General features: G+C 37.9%; 2 protein-coding genes across 3 annotated transcripts in view; one reads left to right on the top strand and one right to left on the bottom strand.

Annotated features, from left to right (window-relative positions):
* LOC134804416 (ATP-binding cassette sub-family C member 4-like) overlaps positions 1-2,880 on the top strand; it is a 58,572-nt gene extending 55,692 nt beyond the window's left edge. For both annotated transcript variants that reach the window (XM_063777451.1, XM_063777452.1), the window contains 3 exons: positions 820-919; positions 1,447-1,587; positions 1,725-2,880. In XM_063777451.1, coding sequence (XP_063633521.1) covers positions 820-919; positions 1,447-1,587; positions 1,725-1,772 — 289 coding nt within the window. In that variant the 3' untranslated portion in view covers positions 1,773-2,880. The remainder of the gene's footprint in view (positions 1-819; positions 920-1,446; positions 1,588-1,724) is intronic.
* Positions 2,881-12,790: 9,910 nt separating this feature from the next.
* The window catches only part of LOC134804423 (uncharacterized), a 57,890-nt gene continuing 51,953 nt past the window's right edge, over positions 12,791-18,727 (bottom strand). The window contains exons 8-10 of the mRNA XM_063777464.1: positions 17,839-17,979; positions 17,126-17,271; positions 12,791-12,991 (exon numbers count right to left, since the gene is read on the bottom strand). Of these exons, the coding sequence (XP_063633534.1) occupies positions 12,806-12,991; positions 17,126-17,271; positions 17,839-17,979 (473 nt within the window). The 3' untranslated portion in view covers positions 12,791-12,805. The remainder of the gene's footprint in view (positions 12,992-17,125; positions 17,272-17,838; positions 17,980-18,727) is intronic.

Genomic DNA, 18,727 nt, shown 5'->3' with positions numbered 1-18,727 from the left:
TGGCACTAGGCGTCCCAAGGGTTAAATAACTTTGACGACGTAATAATTAATCGGCCTGGTAGCACCGTATTACAACTTTTAAAAACCGTTGATTGTCCGTTGCTTTGCTCCTGAATATTTATTAAAATTATTTACGCGATTTAGGATATTTTCAACTACTTATAAAATTGTAATAACAGAGAATTCCGAGAAGTGAAAAAATTATAAATCATTATATTAAAACTAAAACATATTTGATTCGCAACATTGGTTTTATTACAATAATCATCATAGGTAGGGTAGCTACAACCCTAGCGCATTCTTACGATGACGCGTTGGCACGTGACTCGAACGGCGGGCAACACAGTCTCGACTCTTTGTGCGCGTAATTATGGTACATTTCTTCTTGTCCTGAGCAGCAGGTATTATTATTAAGGTTCTGTAGGCTATTATAGCGTAGGTATTTTTGCTTTTGTTTGGGAATGAAGTATCTGTTACGTAGTAACTATTTATTAATCTGTGATGTTGCTCTCGTATTCAATCCGACGCTCCAGCCGTATGACGTTGGCTGGAGACCGAGAATTTACTACTATTTGCTACTATTATATTCTGTCGTATTCTTATAGTGTTTTTCAAACACGTTTCCTAGGTTTGCCTAGTCAGCACACCTCAGGTCACACAAGTTAGTGATTTTAGGCATTATTCGAAACTTATGAGACGTTTCGGTCTATCCCAGGAGCCACTAAAGTTAAAACCTAATAGTGACAAACATGCGCAAAGTTTTTTTACATGTTAGTAGATAAAAATGTATTAGTGATTAATACCTATATCTTTTTTCAGGACGGATGCGCTGATCCAAACTACAATAAGAAACAAATTCGCCGATTGCACTGTACTTACCATTGCCCATCGATTACATACAGTTATGGACTCTGATAAGGTAGGATCTTAACAGCAGTAATAGAATAATGTAAAGTAATTTATATTTGATTTACTTAGCAGTAATGGCTGTAATGCCAAAGCCACTTTAATCTTGCTAGTGTGTTATTCAATCTGTTAAATTTTTTGGTCAAATGTCGTTGCGTCTCACTCTCACATTAAGCAAAATGTGAGACGCAATACACATTGGACAAAGAAATTGGACAGATGGAACACCACCCTAACTTAAGCATAAATCAGGGATTCGCATTCTTTTTATTAATTGGTGTTTAGTCTTGATATCTCGTTTGTTAATGTAATTTTTAGGATTGTTTGGCTAATCTGATACTTCTTACTTAAATACATGTTAAAAATATCATATAAATATTGCGTATGTAGAGCGATATTTTGATATTTAGTAATACCGGTAACGATTCCGTGTGATAACTCTAATTACCCATTTTATACGTAATTAAAATACGTTTTCGTGTGTATCGTCGAGCCACATATTTCTTAACGTGTGTTGTAATGTAGTGTTGACGTGCGCAGGTTTTGGTGATGGACGCGGGTCAGATGGTGGAGTTCGACCATCCGCACGTGCTACTGGGGCGCCCGACCGGCGTGCTGCGCGGCATGGTCGACCAGACGGGGCGCGCCATGGCCGACACGCTAGCCAGGATCGCTGAACAGGCAAGTTACAGTGTAAAGCTCTTCAATGAATGAACATTTTTTTTATGACGGCACCGCTAATATATTACAGTCAATCTGGTAATGACTGAACACCATATTGCTGATAACATGCTTATTATTTTATTTCTTTGTTACAGTCTTATAGTAAAAAGCAACGACCGTCTACTACGAGCGGCGCCGAGTGATCTAGACAAATATTATATTAGATTATTGAAATCAATGTACACAAACGTTCCTATGTTTGAATTAGTATCCATAAAGTTAATGTAGGTACTTAACAAGGATCTGATCTAGCATCAAGTATATTGCGACAATGCACGCAACCTTGTGTAAGTAGCCAAGATACTTAATCTTAAATTATCACAGATTCTCAACTACGTCCATAATGTATGAAGCCAGTTATTTTTATATATCTCAAGAACTATGTTTAAGAATAGTTTAATTGATTAGTGTGTATTTGTTAATTTTATAATCGACATGATTCATCCTATTTAATACCAAATAATTAAGTAGGTATCAATTCTGTGTTATATATTGTTTAAACAGGTTTACCATATGAATAAGTACTATTGCGGTAGACACGCGCGCTGAAAGCGCGAAGAGATTTTAACAAATACTAAGCCGAGTTTTGTACATAGCAAATTTAATTTATCGATTTATTTTACTACCTCATTCGTTACATTTTGTTTTCAATTTCAATACTTAATCAATCAGTTCTTCTACCAAATTATCTCGTATGTATTTAACTTATTTTCATGGTAAAACTGTACAAGTGAATGAATTTACTATATTAAACGGAATCGAATATTGAAAGATCTGTCTGGAAGGAGAGCAGGGAATTATTATATTACTTATAAGGGTGTGTATGACATTTAGAATTATGAGCTAACTTACGGAACTTTATGTAGTGTTTATAGTTGAGGTGCTATTATACTTTCTATGTACTTAATGTATAAGTAAATTTGTATTGTGATGTTGGTAGTAATGGTGTCGCGACGGATTATACGGTTGCCGTTTCACGCCTAATTGCTCACAAGTGTACTTGATAACGATGTCAAAATAGAACATACAAAGTATGTCATATGCAATATTTGGTGTAAATGCCATAAATGGTGCCCATTTTTGATCTTAATATTTTTACACTAATGCTAAAGTCAGTGATAATATAAAATAAACATTTTTTTTCCTGGTTCTTAAATGATAATGAAATTATGTGAAAATCTGTGCCTGTTATAATTATTATGTTATATAATAGTTATTGTATGTGAATTAAATACAGTTCTTATGTACCAATACATATTCTTTCATTTTATCCTGAATAAATCTAAATTGTGAGAGTCTTGTCCAATCACGAACATAAATCTTAACTCACCCAAAAACCTATCGGAATAATCGCAATACACCTTACTACCTTTCCACAGAAATTTCCTCGTAAGGGTCACCATACAAAATTATCCTATTTTACAAGCTTTTATTTACTTTCACCTGTCCCGTTGTCTGTCTGTCTGTTATCAAATCTTGCAAGTTAAATTTGATGATGAAGTTGAATTTGACTTCCCGGTTTCCGATTGAGCTGAAATTTTGCATGCATGTATAAATCGGATGACAATGCAATATTATGGTACCATCGAGCTGATCTGATGATGGAGACAGGAGAACTCTATGATGAAACAACGCAACCTAATTGTGTTAGGGGTTTTTAGAATTGTCTCGATGAGTATTAGTTGTCTGTCGTAAGAAAAGTACAGTCAGCGATAAAAGCTTGTACCAAAAATGAAATTTTTGACAAAAACTTGAACTTTGCTGTCTAGAGTAACTTGGGATGACCTCTTGTGTGCCGGAACTTTTTTTTCTCATTGTTTCCTCGTACAGATCCGAGTTCCGGCATTCGAGGGAAAAAAAGTTGTTCCAGTAACTTTGTAGACTTTTGTAACGTGGTTCATTTGCGTCAAATCTGGTAGTTCTAATTTTTTGTAGACTTGTTTCTGATGTTTGCTCAATGAATAATTCAAGTTTGTGACCTCGAGCGCCGAACGCAACTTTGACCAAAATCGAGAAAACCACGAAAATTCGTTTAGTTTTTTTTTTTAGATTTGGGCGATTATAACAGTTTTTGATAATACCTTCTCAAGACGTTTTTGAAGTAGGTACCTAGACTAAATTCAGACCAGAATTGTCTCTCGTTAATCTAATTGTTTCCGAGATAAAGCCTTTCAAAATGTGTAATTTTTTCGAACTTTGTCGTGAGTGCAGTGAGTATGCACTTTTGTCTCAGGCGATGCCGCTTGGTACGAATGTCCCAAGGTCAAACAAAGCTGATTTGGCCCGGTAGCTACGAGATCGTACCGGCACGTAATTAGTGATTAATACCTATATCTTTTTTCAGGACGGATGCGCTGATCCAAACTACAATAAGAAACAAATTCGCCGATTGGACTGTACTTACCATTGCCCATAGATTACATACAGTTATGGACTCTGATAAGGTAGGATCTTAACAGCAGTAATAGAGTAATGTAAAGTAAATACTTTTTGATTTACTTAGCAGTAATGCCAAAGGCACTTTAATCTTGCTAGAGTGAGTAACTTGGGCATAAATCAGGGATTCAGATTCTTTTTATAAGGATTAATTGGTGTTTAGTTTTGATATCTCGTTTGTTAATGTAATTTTTAGGATTGTTTGGCTAATCTGATACTTCGTTCTGTCCTTACTTAAATACATGTTAAAAATATCATATAAATATTGCGTATGTAGAGCGATATTTTGATATTTAGTAATACCGGTAACGATTCCAGGTGTGATTTTATTTTATTTTCTCTTATTACCCATTTTATACGTAATTAAAATACGTTTTCGTCTGTATCGTCAAGCCACATATTTCTTAACGTGTGTTGTAATGTAGTGTTGACGTGCGCAGGTTTTGGTGATGGACAGTGGCGTAGCTAGAGGATGTGGCGCCCGGGGCAAGCACCAAATTTGACGAAATGAACTAAAGCTTACGAGCCACCTGATGGTAAGTGGTCACCGCATCCTATGGATGTCTACACTCCAGGGGTGTTACATGCGCGTTGCCGACCATTTTAAAACTTATACACATCTTTTTTGGAGATCTATAGATACTGTAGTATCTCGAGAATAGTTATTTGTACAACAAGAGATCAAAGTTTGATATTTCTTCGAGTGCTTATTTTGAGTCCCGTGCAAGCGAAAGGTTCTATAATAGAATTAGAATCTAACTCGCTACGCTCGTGAATCTAATTTAGAATCTTGAGCGTAGTAAGGGATTCAAAAGCGCACGAGATGTAAATAACGTTGATCTCGTGTAGTACACAAAATTTTTCACCCTAAGCAGTGAGAACATACCTAGAGCGACAGAGATAATAGAACCCAAGTATATCGAACTTGTATTAGACCCCGCATGTTGAAATTACATTTGACTATAAAGGTCACTAGAATGTCATTTTGTCTCACTCAGTGAGCAAAATGCGATTTTGCTCACTTAGTGAGACAAAATTACTCAGTGAGCAAAATCGCATTTTGCTCACTGTTTTTAAGAAGCAAAGTACCCTTGTTCGAGCTGCTGAGGTGAAATAGTTATTTGTACAACAAGAGATCAAAGTTTGATATTTCTTCGAGTGCTTATTTTGAGTCCCGTGCAAGCGAAAGATTCTATAATAGATTCACGAGCGTAGCGAGTGAATCTAATTTAGAATCTTGAGCGTAGTAAGGGATTCAAAAGCGCACGAGATGTAAGAATGAGCTCCCATTTTTCGACGAATTTCCTCCCGCCCGCTACTGGCCTCCTCCAAATTCCTCTTAAACCGCACAGTGCGCGCCGACCATTTAGGTTCTAGGGTGTGAGGATTAACACTCTGCCTACGGCGAGCGGTGCAGTGATGGCAAGCTGTCATCATTGGCAACTAGGCAGCATGTCAAACAATTCTTCAGACAACAGCTCATTGTATCTACGAGCGGTAGAGAACACAGACAAGGAGGCAGTCTCCTTAGACTTAAAGGTTCAATATCGCTTGTAAGTTTGGGATCGTAGACTATTCATAGGTACAGCGCGCCTTTGGACTGATTCGAAGGGTCCAAGGTGGCATCTAGAATATCTAGGCGCACCTGCCCAAAGGTGACAGCAGTACTCAATATATGGGATCTAACTTGCGACTTACATAAAATTTAATACATATAGCAGTCTACCCCAGAGTAAAGTATCGCCTCCCTTTATTGAGCACACCGAGTTTTTTTTGGATACGAGCGCAGCCTCCCCAGCAAGGTGGCTACGAAATTATTGGACGTCACTGATGGAGATGTCAACACCGAGGCTCCCAATACTCTCTGTGCCTTGAAAATGGGGTTTTCTTAGCGGTAAACGCGCAAAATTGAGTCTTAGTGGGATTGAATTGGACTAAATTGTCCCGATCCTACACCGAAACTCTGTATAGAATGCTCTCGATACCTGACACAGGTTTTTCACGACATTCTAGTATCATAGAACGAGGGATGTTGGCACGGCATGTGTTATACAGGTTGGTCCAAACCTTGAGGTCCAAAATTTTTTTTAGATTCCTCACGCTGTGGGTTATCAGAATATGTATGTAGCCGACTTTTCGTAGTTTTCGAGTCATGATTTTTTAACTTTTGTTAAGAGATTCCAGGGTGAAGCAATTAATTTATTAAAAAAAACTATTGAACTTTTTTGAATGTTTCTTTTTGTAATGTAATAGCATCCTCACTTGGCTGAGTTGGGAAAAAAATACAAAGTTATACGTTCAAGCATGTCAAGCTTAGATGTTGCCCTTACCTAAATAAATAAAAAATACAAGCGATTTCAAGGACTTTTTGGTTATTTTAGAAACTGCTAGACCCTAAGTTTTTTAAAAGGTCAAAAAAGTGATACTTAATAGTCATAATTTGTCAGAGACGCCGGTCAGAGGAACTGAGGTGGAAAGCTTCCAAATTAGTAATTCATAAAAAATCCTCTTTTTTTATTTCTACTATTGTTTTATGGGGTCACTTTCCCATCGCTATTTCATGTTATCAGTGCAAATACCACGAACAATTATTAGAAGGCATAAAAGCAAAGCAAACCTTCACCCCGGAATTTCTTAACAAAAATTAAAAAATTCATAAGTTCATAACTCGAAAACTACGAAAAATCGGCTAACATACATGGGGTATATTCTGATAACCCACGACGAGAGGATTCTAAAAAAATTTTTTGGACGTCAAGGTTTGGACCAGCCTGTATACAGGGTGGCTAAAAAATAACTGCATTCCCGTTGCCAGGGAGGTTATAGGATTATACTGAGCAACTTTTACGATAGGACCAACCCCTAAGTCGCGAAAAAAATTTGGCTGTTTCATACATTTTGGCTAGTCCATCTTCTATGGGAACGTAAACTTTTTTTTTCGCGATTTCGAGCTTGGTCCCGCAGTAAAAGTTGCTCAGTATAATCCCACAACCTTCCTGGCAACGGGAATGTAGTTATTTTTTAGCCACCCTGTATAGGAATCCCCAGTACTGTCGTCCGCATATCGATGAATGTTGTCGATAGACAACATGTCACAGATATGCAGCAGCAGCTATCGGAGTAGGTTCCGTCTACTACGGCTCATATGCGCCTGCCGGACAAAGGGCTAGCGATCCATTTGCATTAGTCTCTTGGACAGTCCATAAGATGGTAACTTCGACAGGAGACCCCTAACGGAAAAGACGCGCTAACACGGGACACAACTCTGAAGCACTCGGCCCGCTCGCCTTATAAAACGAAAGCATAGTATAAGATAAACTCCCGCCGAATATCCCTCTGCTTGATAGAAGTTTCTGGCATAGAGTAATCGTACTGCGGGATGGTGGGCGGTAGGGCGCTACCGTCGTCTTTCAAGGTCGAGTTCGAGGCAAAAAGGGTACCTAAAAGATCGGCTTTCTCTTTTGCGCTGTGGGCCATCCGCATTTCACACTTCACAGTGGTGGTAAATATACGACTGACAAAAGTTTCCCTGCTGCCTTTGGCAAGGCGGAGAGGTAGTCTTTTGCCCATTTTGGCGCCCCCCCTTGGACGGCGCCCGGGGCACGTGCCCCCTCCAACCCCCCCCCTAGTTACGCCACTGGTGATGGACGCGGGTCAGATGGTGGAGTTCGACCATCCGCACGTGCTACTGGGGCGCCCGACCGGCGTGCTGCGCGGCATGGTCGACCAGACGGGGCGCGCCATGGCCGACACGCTAGCCAGGATCGCTGAACAGGCAAGTTACAGTGTAAAGCTCTTCATTGAATGAACATTATTTTTATGACGGCGCGGCTATCCTAGGAAACCAGAGCTTAAGACAACTCGCGGTACAGTACGGTACCTGTGTGTACAGGTATTCCTGAGCTAATTTAGTTTACTCACAATCTGTATATATAATTAACTACAGACTACAGATATGGAGTTGTTGTTAGGGAGAACAAGGGCTGTTGTAGTTTAAAATGCAGCAGCGATGTTCGAGGTGTAGCATTTTAGAATTGCGCCTATTTGTGACTTCATACTCTGCGGAAACACTACTTGTGTGGTGTTTGGGTAATCTGTAAAACTACAACTTACTTTATTACAGGGATCTGTAACCGAAATAAATGATCCCGTTTATTCAGTTAAAGCAGCTGAGGTAGTCGGCATATATGTAAGACTTGGCAATGAGTTACACTGCTTGTCCACATACTTGTGCATACTTATGCTTTAGTTAGCATCTTGTATATATTACACTCAATCTGGTAATGACTGAACACCATATTGCTGATAACATGCTTATTATTTTATTTCTTTGTTACAGTCTTATAGTAAAAAGCAACGACCGTCTACTACGAGCGGCGCCGAGTGATCTAGACAAATATTATATTAGATTATTGAAATCAATGTACACAAACGTTCCTATGTTTGAATTAGTATCCATAAAGTTAATGTAGGTACTTAACAAGGATCTGATCTAGCATCAAGTATATTGCGACAATGCACGCAACCTTGTGTAAGTAGCCAAGATACTTAATCTTAAATTATGTGCCTATCCCCCAAAGGGGGAGGGGTGGAGGGGCTTGGCTCCCCAGGTCATATTTATGCTAAATTTCTTTCTACTCTTAGATACTAGGGCAAGTTACATAACATTTTCATATAATTTAGGTACAGGCGATACTAAGTGGGCCAGTAAATTGGTGTGCAAATCGCGTCGTGCGTACCCATGCGAGCCACTGCAGTCTAACGCAACTAGAATAAAAAAATATTTTTTACAAAATAGAGAAAAACTGGAAAATGGGATACAAGCGTAGGACATAGAGTGGGAAATACCTTCTTGACAAGTTGCTTCCCCTTCATTTTTTTTCTTACATACACAAGCAAGGCACATGCACGCCAAGTTCTATGCTTTCTTCCGGGCGGGACTGTTCTTAGAGCTCACGAGTCGGAATAAAATGTATGTCTGTAACTTGGTATTTTTTTGGTGAAACAATGAAAATAAAACACCATTTTCATGAATATTTTGACATCTTTATTTGTGAAATACTGATATTTAATACATTGATTCGGTATAGTTATATCAGTCCTGAAGAGCATGAGGCGGAAACAAATTGGAAAAAAATAAACCGAAGCATTATGGCCGGGTACCGACATATTATGATAATAATTTCATTACCTACTATTTCTCCACCACGGGGAACGAATTGATTTTTCCTTTGAATACTTACCTTTCCTGATTTGATTTTGATTATAATACTCCTATTATATATTACTTTTTCTCAAAAATGGACGGCAAAGTCGACTTTGCCGTTTAAAAAATAGGTTGCGAAGCGCGTAGTTTATGGTCAGTCAAAAATTAAAAAGTTAAAAACATTGCAGTCTCGATTTTGGGACTGCAATGTTGCATACAAATTCCATTATTTGTCGAGTTCCAAACTTTTTAAAAGTTGAAATGGCCATATCAAATGAAGGCACAGGCCCATTAAACAGCCAAACAGATGATTAGTACCGCGACTATTTAGCTGTCTCAAATTTTTTTATTAAAAAAATAAAAAGGCGGCAAAGCTAATTTTTTCAATTGTTTCTACTTTTTTCTGTGAAAATATATACGTAAGAAAGTTGCTTTTGTAAAATATTTCTATGATATTTATATTTCTTGCACCATTTTTGAGAAAAGCACTATATATGACTCGGCTGGAAGGCTACTTGCTGGCTTCGGATTCAATTAAACGGACTCCCAAGGTCGTCCGTTTAAAACGAATCCTCAGCCTGCAAGTAGCTACTTCCGAGCCTCGACAATAATGTACTATTTAATTTACCCTGTCGAACCTAACAATTAAGGTACCTATAACGAGTTCGAGCTGTGCTGGAGTTAGACCAAGCTAAGTTGGCAGCGATTATGATAGTTGATAGCCCAGGCGATGCAAGTGTTATTTAAACGTTATAATCTCATAGAAGTTTGAAGTTCCTGTTTTTTACATACCTACCTATTAATCCAATTAAAATTAGTGCTTGGACGTTTCCAGTACATAAATCCGCGTTGGCCACGGGGGACTTAGGTATAAATAAATGGTAGTAGAACCATTGCAACTTAGTTATTCCGAAAGTTAACACCCGGTATTTCATTTTTCCGTGTTTACCCACCTCTTGCTCGTTAGAAGGGGACAAGCACCGATACACATGAAATTCATTGTATTGGGATTTGTGTTTAGAATGTAATGACTCTAAGGAGTTATTTGAGTATTATTTTGCAAAACGACCATTTACGAATTATCGTAGTAAACAATATAGTTCGTTTTTTTTAGCATTAGAAATACCTCCACAGAAGCAAGCGTGCAGTTTTTATCAGGCTATTTAATTGTTAATAATTATTGAATTATCTAATGTAGCATGGTCAATACATATAATTTACTTCAAATTATTACCGCTAAAAGTGCCGGATTTGGAACCACAAGCTTAGGTACTTCTGCGAAGTTCTTTCTAATGCTAAAAAAACGAACTATAGCTATGTGCTTCTTTCGTAGTCTAAAACCGCCTGCCACCTAAGTAGCTGAAAAATCCTTAAAGATCTAACATCAAGTATACATGTTAGGTATCTATTACCGAAATTACAATTAATAGGTAAAATAGCAATCCTAATTGTACCTATATAGTTAGTATATTATACCGAGTGTGGCCTGTAATATGAGCAAAAAATTAAACTGTAGACTGTACTTCTCATACTGACCAACATTTGTTCAGCGAATTTTAAAAATTACTTGTGATGATTTTTAATACACTTTAAAGTTTATTCTAAGACGCAATGTAATGCGAATTTTGTTATGTTTAAGGCGTGACAACTGTGACAATCAACGTCAATCACAATGATATGGCGTGGCGATGGCGTCCATTGAAGATAATATTTATGTTGTATGAAAAATAGGGAGTCTAAATACTTAATAATTTTTAAAAGTTGTCGAACAAAAGTGTCACCGTTTGAGGAGTACAATCTATGTTTTAATTATTTGCTCGTGTTACAGGCCACACCCGGTATAAAGTGGATAGGTAATGATTAGGCATTAATCATTATACCCAATATGGACATCAGCCACCTGTTAACAAATGTGTCAAAAAAAACAATACGTAATACTTCGCTTCGGTTAGTATAGCTACATACACGTAACCTATCTAATTTAAATAACAATAAACAAAAATAACGTCTTACAGTAGGTACAATTGAACTCGTTTTTTTAGGAGATATAAAATAGATCAATGATCTGACTGTGCAAAGGAATTCAACACAACTGAATAGTTTCGAGCAATACACTACGTATTGTACGTATACTTGTTACAGCGTAAATTAGTTTAAATTTATTATTATCACAGGCCCCAATCCGAGGGTTAATACCGACTATAAATAAAACAAAGGAAAACGTCCTAAGATCGTTTCGTTGCATTACAATTGTGTAAATAGTGAACGGGCCACTGAATATTACCCTGTGATAGCTCAAATTCAGTCTTTTATTAAGTTCTAAATCGCGTGGCACAGTTCTTAGAAATAATGAAAACATCGTAAAATTTCATACTTATTCGTTGTACATATATCGAATATATATCGAATAGATAGGTAATTAATAATGTAAAAACTCGAAATATTTTGGCACATTACAACATTTCTATTATATTATATCGCTAACGAATTACGAATCATATACACAAGCGTTTAATCTTTTCACCGCCATAAAGTGTCATCAACGCTATGTCAAAAATTGCACGTAGGTCGTAGACAACCCGTATAACAAATATCAGGTCGTGGCGTGTGGGGCACGAAATGTAAATATGTATTAGGTACTGCTTTATATCAAGTCAATGGCGGCGAAAAAGTTAAATTAACATTAAGATTACTTAGAGATCTTTGAAAACTGTCTACTTACTATAATTATAATCTGACCGAGAAAGTGGAGCTCATTTCAACTGTATTAAGGTACTGTATTATTAGTTTGCAAACACTACAGAAAGATAAACTGGATTAAATGGAATTTTTGCACTTAGGTACCTACAATTGCTACAATGAACATAGGAAGGCTCTAGCCGCGCATGGCTTATCAGCAGCTATACTTTAGGATATAATATTAAGACGGTTTGATTAATTAAACAATAAATTAATTACTTAAATACTTACTTCTTAATTACTTAAATACTTACCTCAAACGCAACACAAATAACTTTCAGAAAGCAGAGATGCGTTATCATCTTATACGTAAGTAACTAAAGGGCTTGACATTTTAAATTATTTTACAATTAGGTACATTCACGAGCAATAAATATGGGTCACCTTGTATTGGACATTCTGTAATTACCCGTTTTTGCTCATGAATGTATTTGTGACTATTTTATATGATTATTTATATTTAATTACAAGCTTACAGTCACTAAATTGTGTTAATTAAGTATAGCGGTAGTTTCGAAGGTCGAAGCCAACCCAACTCGAAGCTTGCTGGGAATCCGTTAGTTTACACCACGAGAGCTGTAAGACTACCGGATCGGGAATTCGTATTGTCGTCAGTTTCAGCCGGGGTCAGATTCTGGCCAGTCTGTAGAATGTTAATAAAAACATAAAAATCAAACAGCAGTGGTCGTTTTAATTCGCATTCGCTTCGTCAATTAGTTTCCGTTCGCCAATGGCGTCGTGACAGGCTGGTGGGGAAGCCGCAATGCCAACAAGTCGTAGGATTTTTTAATGTTGTTATTGAGACGTGTAAATACTGACGTGTTGCGGGGAGGTGGGCGGCGGCAGGGGCAGCGCGAGCCGCAGCTGGGTCCAGAACTCGCGGTCCTGCAGGCTGCGCCAGGGGATCAGCCGCGTGCGTCGCAAGATATTCACCAAAGTTTCTCCTGAATCTTTGGCTTCGCGTTTCAGGTCCGGCAGATCCTGTTAATGTAATGTTTGAGAATATTTTATTTTTAATTCCTATTTATTATAATAAACTGAATTAATTATAAATTACATATTAAATTGGTAAAATTACTAGCAAATTGGTTTTATTGATATCTTAGTCTTCGACTTTACAATATATGTATGTATACCTACTTTCGATTGCGACAGTATAAATCATCGTCATCTTTGATATAGAGAGGAAAAGTTTTCAGCTAAAATGTATAAAAGAGTTCATATTTAAAGTATTCTATTTATTTATTTTCCACAGTTACAGCTAATTTTACAGGTTAACCTAAGAGTCCTAAGACAATAGTGTAAAATATGTAAAGTACATATGTATGTCGTTAGTAGTCATTACGTCTTGACTTGGCCAATAATATACCTGGGTCCTAACAAGCGACCGTAAATGGTCCGTATTCCTATCGATTTGTCTTGGATAAGGGCCTGTTTTAACGACCATTTCGCAAATGACGCTCTAGCAACGCGTTCGGTCTGAACCCGCGTTTTATACAGAATTGACACTGGGCCAATCAGCTATGTATGTACATATCGCTCCTTGAGAAACACAGTGTCATTAAGCGAAAAACGTGTTTTTTGGGTACAGAGATTTGAAAATTTCGAAATCTTCAAACGTCTAAAAATGCCGTACTAGTGATAGAAGTAAGTTTTTTTTGCTATGTTTTGTTAGATTTTTAACTAAGCTTGTTAGCCATTAGAGTAAATTGTGTTTGTTTTGTTTAATTTCTAAGATAATTGAATTAAAAGAAAATTGTAATGTCACTTTTCCGTTTATTTTTGTTTAATGTCACTTGACGTCTTCGCAATATTGATTCAATTTCTGGAAAAGTGACACTATATCCAGTTATTTGAAATAACTTAACCTTTATTTCAATGAAAAAGCGCAAATAGCACCATTTTACATTGATGTCAATTAATATTTATTAAAGTAAGCGACTTTCAATCTCAAAAATTAGCAAATTAGACTATTTTTTCTTTAAAACTAGAATATTCTTAGCTTGTTTTGTTTGGCCAAATTTTTACGATCTAAAATTACCAAAGTAAATAAACAAAGGGGAGGATAATAATTGAGGGATGGGATGTAAGGCTGCAGTACCGTCTTTACCATAAGGGCACACGGGGCCCGTGCCCAGGGCCCCCATCCTCAGGGGGCCCCGAAGGACAGACAGTAACAGTATATTTAATTACCCATAATAAATAGAAGATCATAGCAGAAAAATGTTAGTTTACTTAATTAGCTTTCTTTACTTTCCAAAAGGGCCCCAAATTCTTATGTGCCCAGGGGTCCCAGCATAGTTTAAGACGGCCCTGTGTAAGGGGCCCAAATGCCATGTTACGGATCCCAAACCAGCCTCTCCTGCTCGTAGTCACCCTGTTGAATAACAAACGAGCCTCTGGCGATCCAACAACCCGCACTGGACCAGCATGGTGGGCTTATGGTCCAATCTCATTTGACATCTACGACTCCTCGGTACGGCGCTAAGTGCCCTGTAAAAGTGGTGCTAAGAATCCCCGGGCGGAAGATACCCACAAAAAGATTTTAATGGCCCATGCAAGAAAAAAGAACTCCAACACCTATAAAGGCCGCCCTTTGATTAACGAAGAGCGTCTCACTGATCTGAAACACGGCGTAAAAGAAATTAATGGGGTTGTCAGAAGTTCGACGAGAAGAATGGGCGTACGCAGCATTTTTTAAGGGGTGGGGCAGAAGTAGGGGAGGCTGGGTACGTTGTAGCAGGGTGCGGTTGAAACGGAAATTCTTAGCTTATGGTCAGAGACCAGGGTGGGGCAACTGCCCCACCTTGCCCCACCGTGGGTACGCCTATAACGAGAAGGCGTGAATCGTTTACCATTTTGGAACAGCCTGCGGACAATATGGAGTAGGCTTTGTCGTCACAAAGAAGTGGAAGGACAACATTGTCGGATTATCAAATTACTCCTACAAGGTGGCTGTGTTGACGTTAAGTATATCCCAAAGCCAAAGTCATATAGACCAGGTACATTAAGCCCAATCAAAACCTAGGCATCGACATCATCACATTACGATGATAAGATTGAAGAATATTACGAGATTATTACCCCCTAAATAAATCTAACGACGAAAAGCAGGAAACATGGACCATTGTTCTTGGTGATTTCAATGCTAAAGTCAGATCCAGCACAGATTGAATAATGCCGACATAGTTGGACCACATATGGCCTTGGCAGCAGAAACGACCGTAGTTCTCGGCCTATTCCATTTGCCTTTGGTCAAAACTTGAGCGTAACTAATTCCTTCTTTCTCACAAAACCTCAAAGTCGCTGGATCTGGACGTGAAGTCCTGGCGGAATATGACACACGAAATTGACTACTTATATATTTTCGTCAGACAAAAGTTTAATTAGGGATTTATTTAGGTAGGTATTACGTACAATCAATCGGTTTAAATTTAGTTCCGATCACAGACCCGTGAGAGCAGAAATAAAGTTTAAGACTTAAATCCACCGTAAGCAAAATTAATTCATAAATAGGTAAAACACCTAAACAGAGGCACACTCTTATTTGTATCCACGATCAGTTTAACTTTGAATTACGAAGTAATTTTGACACCTTGCAAGAAGACACCACAAATACACATTCAGAAATTCAAATTCAAAATAACAACATTATAAATACATAGTTTAGAAACAGCCAGTAGCAAAATTAAACCAACTCGGAAAAACAATAAAAAACTCACAAGCGACACATTACATTATTGAATGTATATAGAACTAGCTCTTCTGATGGGGGTACGAACAAGGTACGAATTCTTCGTTATCATCAGTATTAACTTTACTACCTACTAAAAGAGTAGTATTAACTTTATTAAAATAGCTTTAAACTTTGTTGTATTGAATTGCATTGAGACATTTTCTACTGTAACGGGAATGTTACACATACCAACCTATTTCCACAGTTAGTTCAATAGGGCTCCTAATGTGGCTATATCTATCTAATTATAAATAGTCATCTAGTAGGTATCCATAATACAAGTCCATTATGAACCTTATTGAACAAATACAACACAGTGACATTAAACAACTAGTGACATTCATTAACCACACCGTTATAAGCGTTCTGTACCCGTTGTAGTGGCTTTAAGCTTAAAATGTCATTTTTCATTTAAGTACGCCAAGTGTCGCTAGGGTAAACTAAGCTAGGAAATTGACACTACACAGATAATGACGATTGACCTGCTAAAACTCCTGTCAGCTTCTTAAAATCACAATGTCACTTAAAGTAAAAGAACAGTACGTTTTTATTTTTAGTCAGCACTATGGCTTCGAGTTTTAAGCAAAACCGTCATTATAGATATAATGTCACTTTACTTATCTCAAAACGTTAAAAAATGCAAAAGTACAAGTGTTCTTAAAGGGAAAAGTACAATATTGCTTTAAATTGAGTTTTGATTTTGATACCATATTATAAGTTCAAAGTGACATAGTACGTATAGATACACTATTTCTTATGAAAATTGACGTACTTACCATTGAATATCATAGATAACCGTCACTAACCAAAAAATTACAACTTACTTCCCTTTAATGACATTGTTCCCATGAGGCAGGCGCCTATTCCCTCTATTCGCCATAACGACATTAGCGCCCTCTGGTGGTTCTAATAGAGCTAGGGCGATAGGTGTCTTCGTATTGCGTGCGTTACGATTATATGAGCTAGATGGCGTTACTAACTCAAAAACCCCATTTTTTGGATAATGACGTTATGTTTCTCAAGGAGCGATATGCATAATTTTTTTGGAAGAAGTCAATCGATTTTACTTCCCGTGAGTATAAAATGTTTCTAATAAACCTGCCAGTATCTTATTTATTGTTCCACAGAAACCTTCCAAAATGCAAAATATATAATGTGGCACGCGTACCGCGAGTAAAACTAAAAACGCCCGATATAAAAAGCGCGCGGCCAGTGCGGCTGCGCCAAAATCAGGACAGAATCGTGAAAAACTATTTTTTCGTTATTTACATACCTACATTTTAGTTTCTCGTTATGACACAAGGATAATTAGGGCAATAAAATATGTAAAACGGATCCGTTTCAAAGTGGTAACCGGGCCTCCACTCCACTGAGCATACCTGGAGCAGCACGACGACAGGGGGCGTGGGCAGCGCACGCAGCTGGCGCAGCGACGTGAGCAGCTGCGCGGGCGAGTACTGCGCGGGCGACAGCACGGCGACCAGCGCCCGGCAGCGCGCGCACCCGCCCTCTAGCTCATGGTACCCTTAATTCAACATGCTATTTTACTAGAAACCAACCAGGTTGTCTTATGATCGGGCGGATTATACGATCGGCCGGCCGAATATTTTGAGAATGGTGAATAAAAGTGGGTATGTACTTGATGTATAGTTTCAAATAAATAACGCATGAGACGTCCTGCTTTCGAGTTGCGTCCAACAAACTGGTTTTAACGTAATTTGGACGAACTAATAATGATTAAAACTGTCTAAACTTGATCTAATTTATGTAAATAGAAATCTCATCAGTATTTGCTACCTAGGTACTGATCTACATAAGTTGTGAAAGTCAATAAGTATATATTAGGTATATTGCTGGTCCGTGAAGGAAAACATCGTGAGGAAACCTCAATAATTAATCTCAATAAGGCCTAGCTTACCCTCTGGGTTGGAAGGTCAGATGGCAGTCCCTTTCGTAAAAACTAGTGCCTACGCCAATTTTTGGGATTAGTTGCCAAGCGGACCCCAAGCTCCCATGAGCCGTGGCAAAATGCCGGGACAACGCGAGGAAGATGATGATATTGCTGGTCCGTTGTACGGTGAGCGAAACTTACAATTATCAGGCTCGGTGGGCACTTGCACGCCATGCACGCGGTACTTATACTTGTGCTGGAGCGTTGGCAGCAGCGCGCCGCGCACCAGCTCCCGGTCCACGGGCGTCCAGCACACCAGCACGTCGAACTCCTTGCCCAGCACTGTACACATTTTTAATTTTTATATAAACGTAAAATAACTTGCATCTTATACCTACATAGATAGGCAGTTCAGTGGCGGCAGCTCACTCCATAGAAAGGTTAAAATGCGTATTAAGTTTTAAATGAGTTTAATACTAAATATGTACCTAATTAAGGTACTGATGTACCTAGTGCATAATTATTTTCCTTCGTATTTTCACGGAAACTTACGAAAAAAGTACTGACGTTGACTGAAGTAGCATGACAAATACGAACGTTTCCGAGGAAATACTGTAAGTTTTACCATACCTCCCATAAACTAGTAAGTACAACTTTACTTAAGTAAGGATAGACATGTAATGGAGTGAGCACTCTAAGTGTACATACCGTCACCCCGGTATACTGTATTTATTTCTCTATAATAATATTATATCAGATTATAACATTTATCACTAATAGTATGTATGGTACACAAACAAACACATTGGCATATCGACACACAACGATATTTATAAATGACAACACACAACGTTTAAAATTACTTTGATAACACCAAATATGTCAATTTCAAGCAAAAAGTACCTTCCACCGTGTTAATTTTCAATGTCGAGGACCTTATTCGATTCGAAATTTTCGCAGTTTATAATATTTATTCTACATTTCATATAATCGCGTACGCTATTATAATTTGCCTTGCCACTCAAAAGAGTATGTGAACAGGGAGTAACAGTTTTCAACAAGTTCGATTTATAAAACCTTTTTTACATGA

The sequence above is a fragment of the Cydia splendana genome, chromosome Z (assembly GCF_910591565.1).
Source record: "Cydia splendana chromosome Z, ilCydSple1.2, whole genome shotgun sequence".
Classification (NCBI taxonomy): Eukaryota; Metazoa; Arthropoda; class Insecta; order Lepidoptera; family Tortricidae; genus Cydia; species Cydia splendana.
Note: the sequence above shows the minus strand (reverse complement) of the source record. Positions and strands in the feature narration are given on the sequence as shown.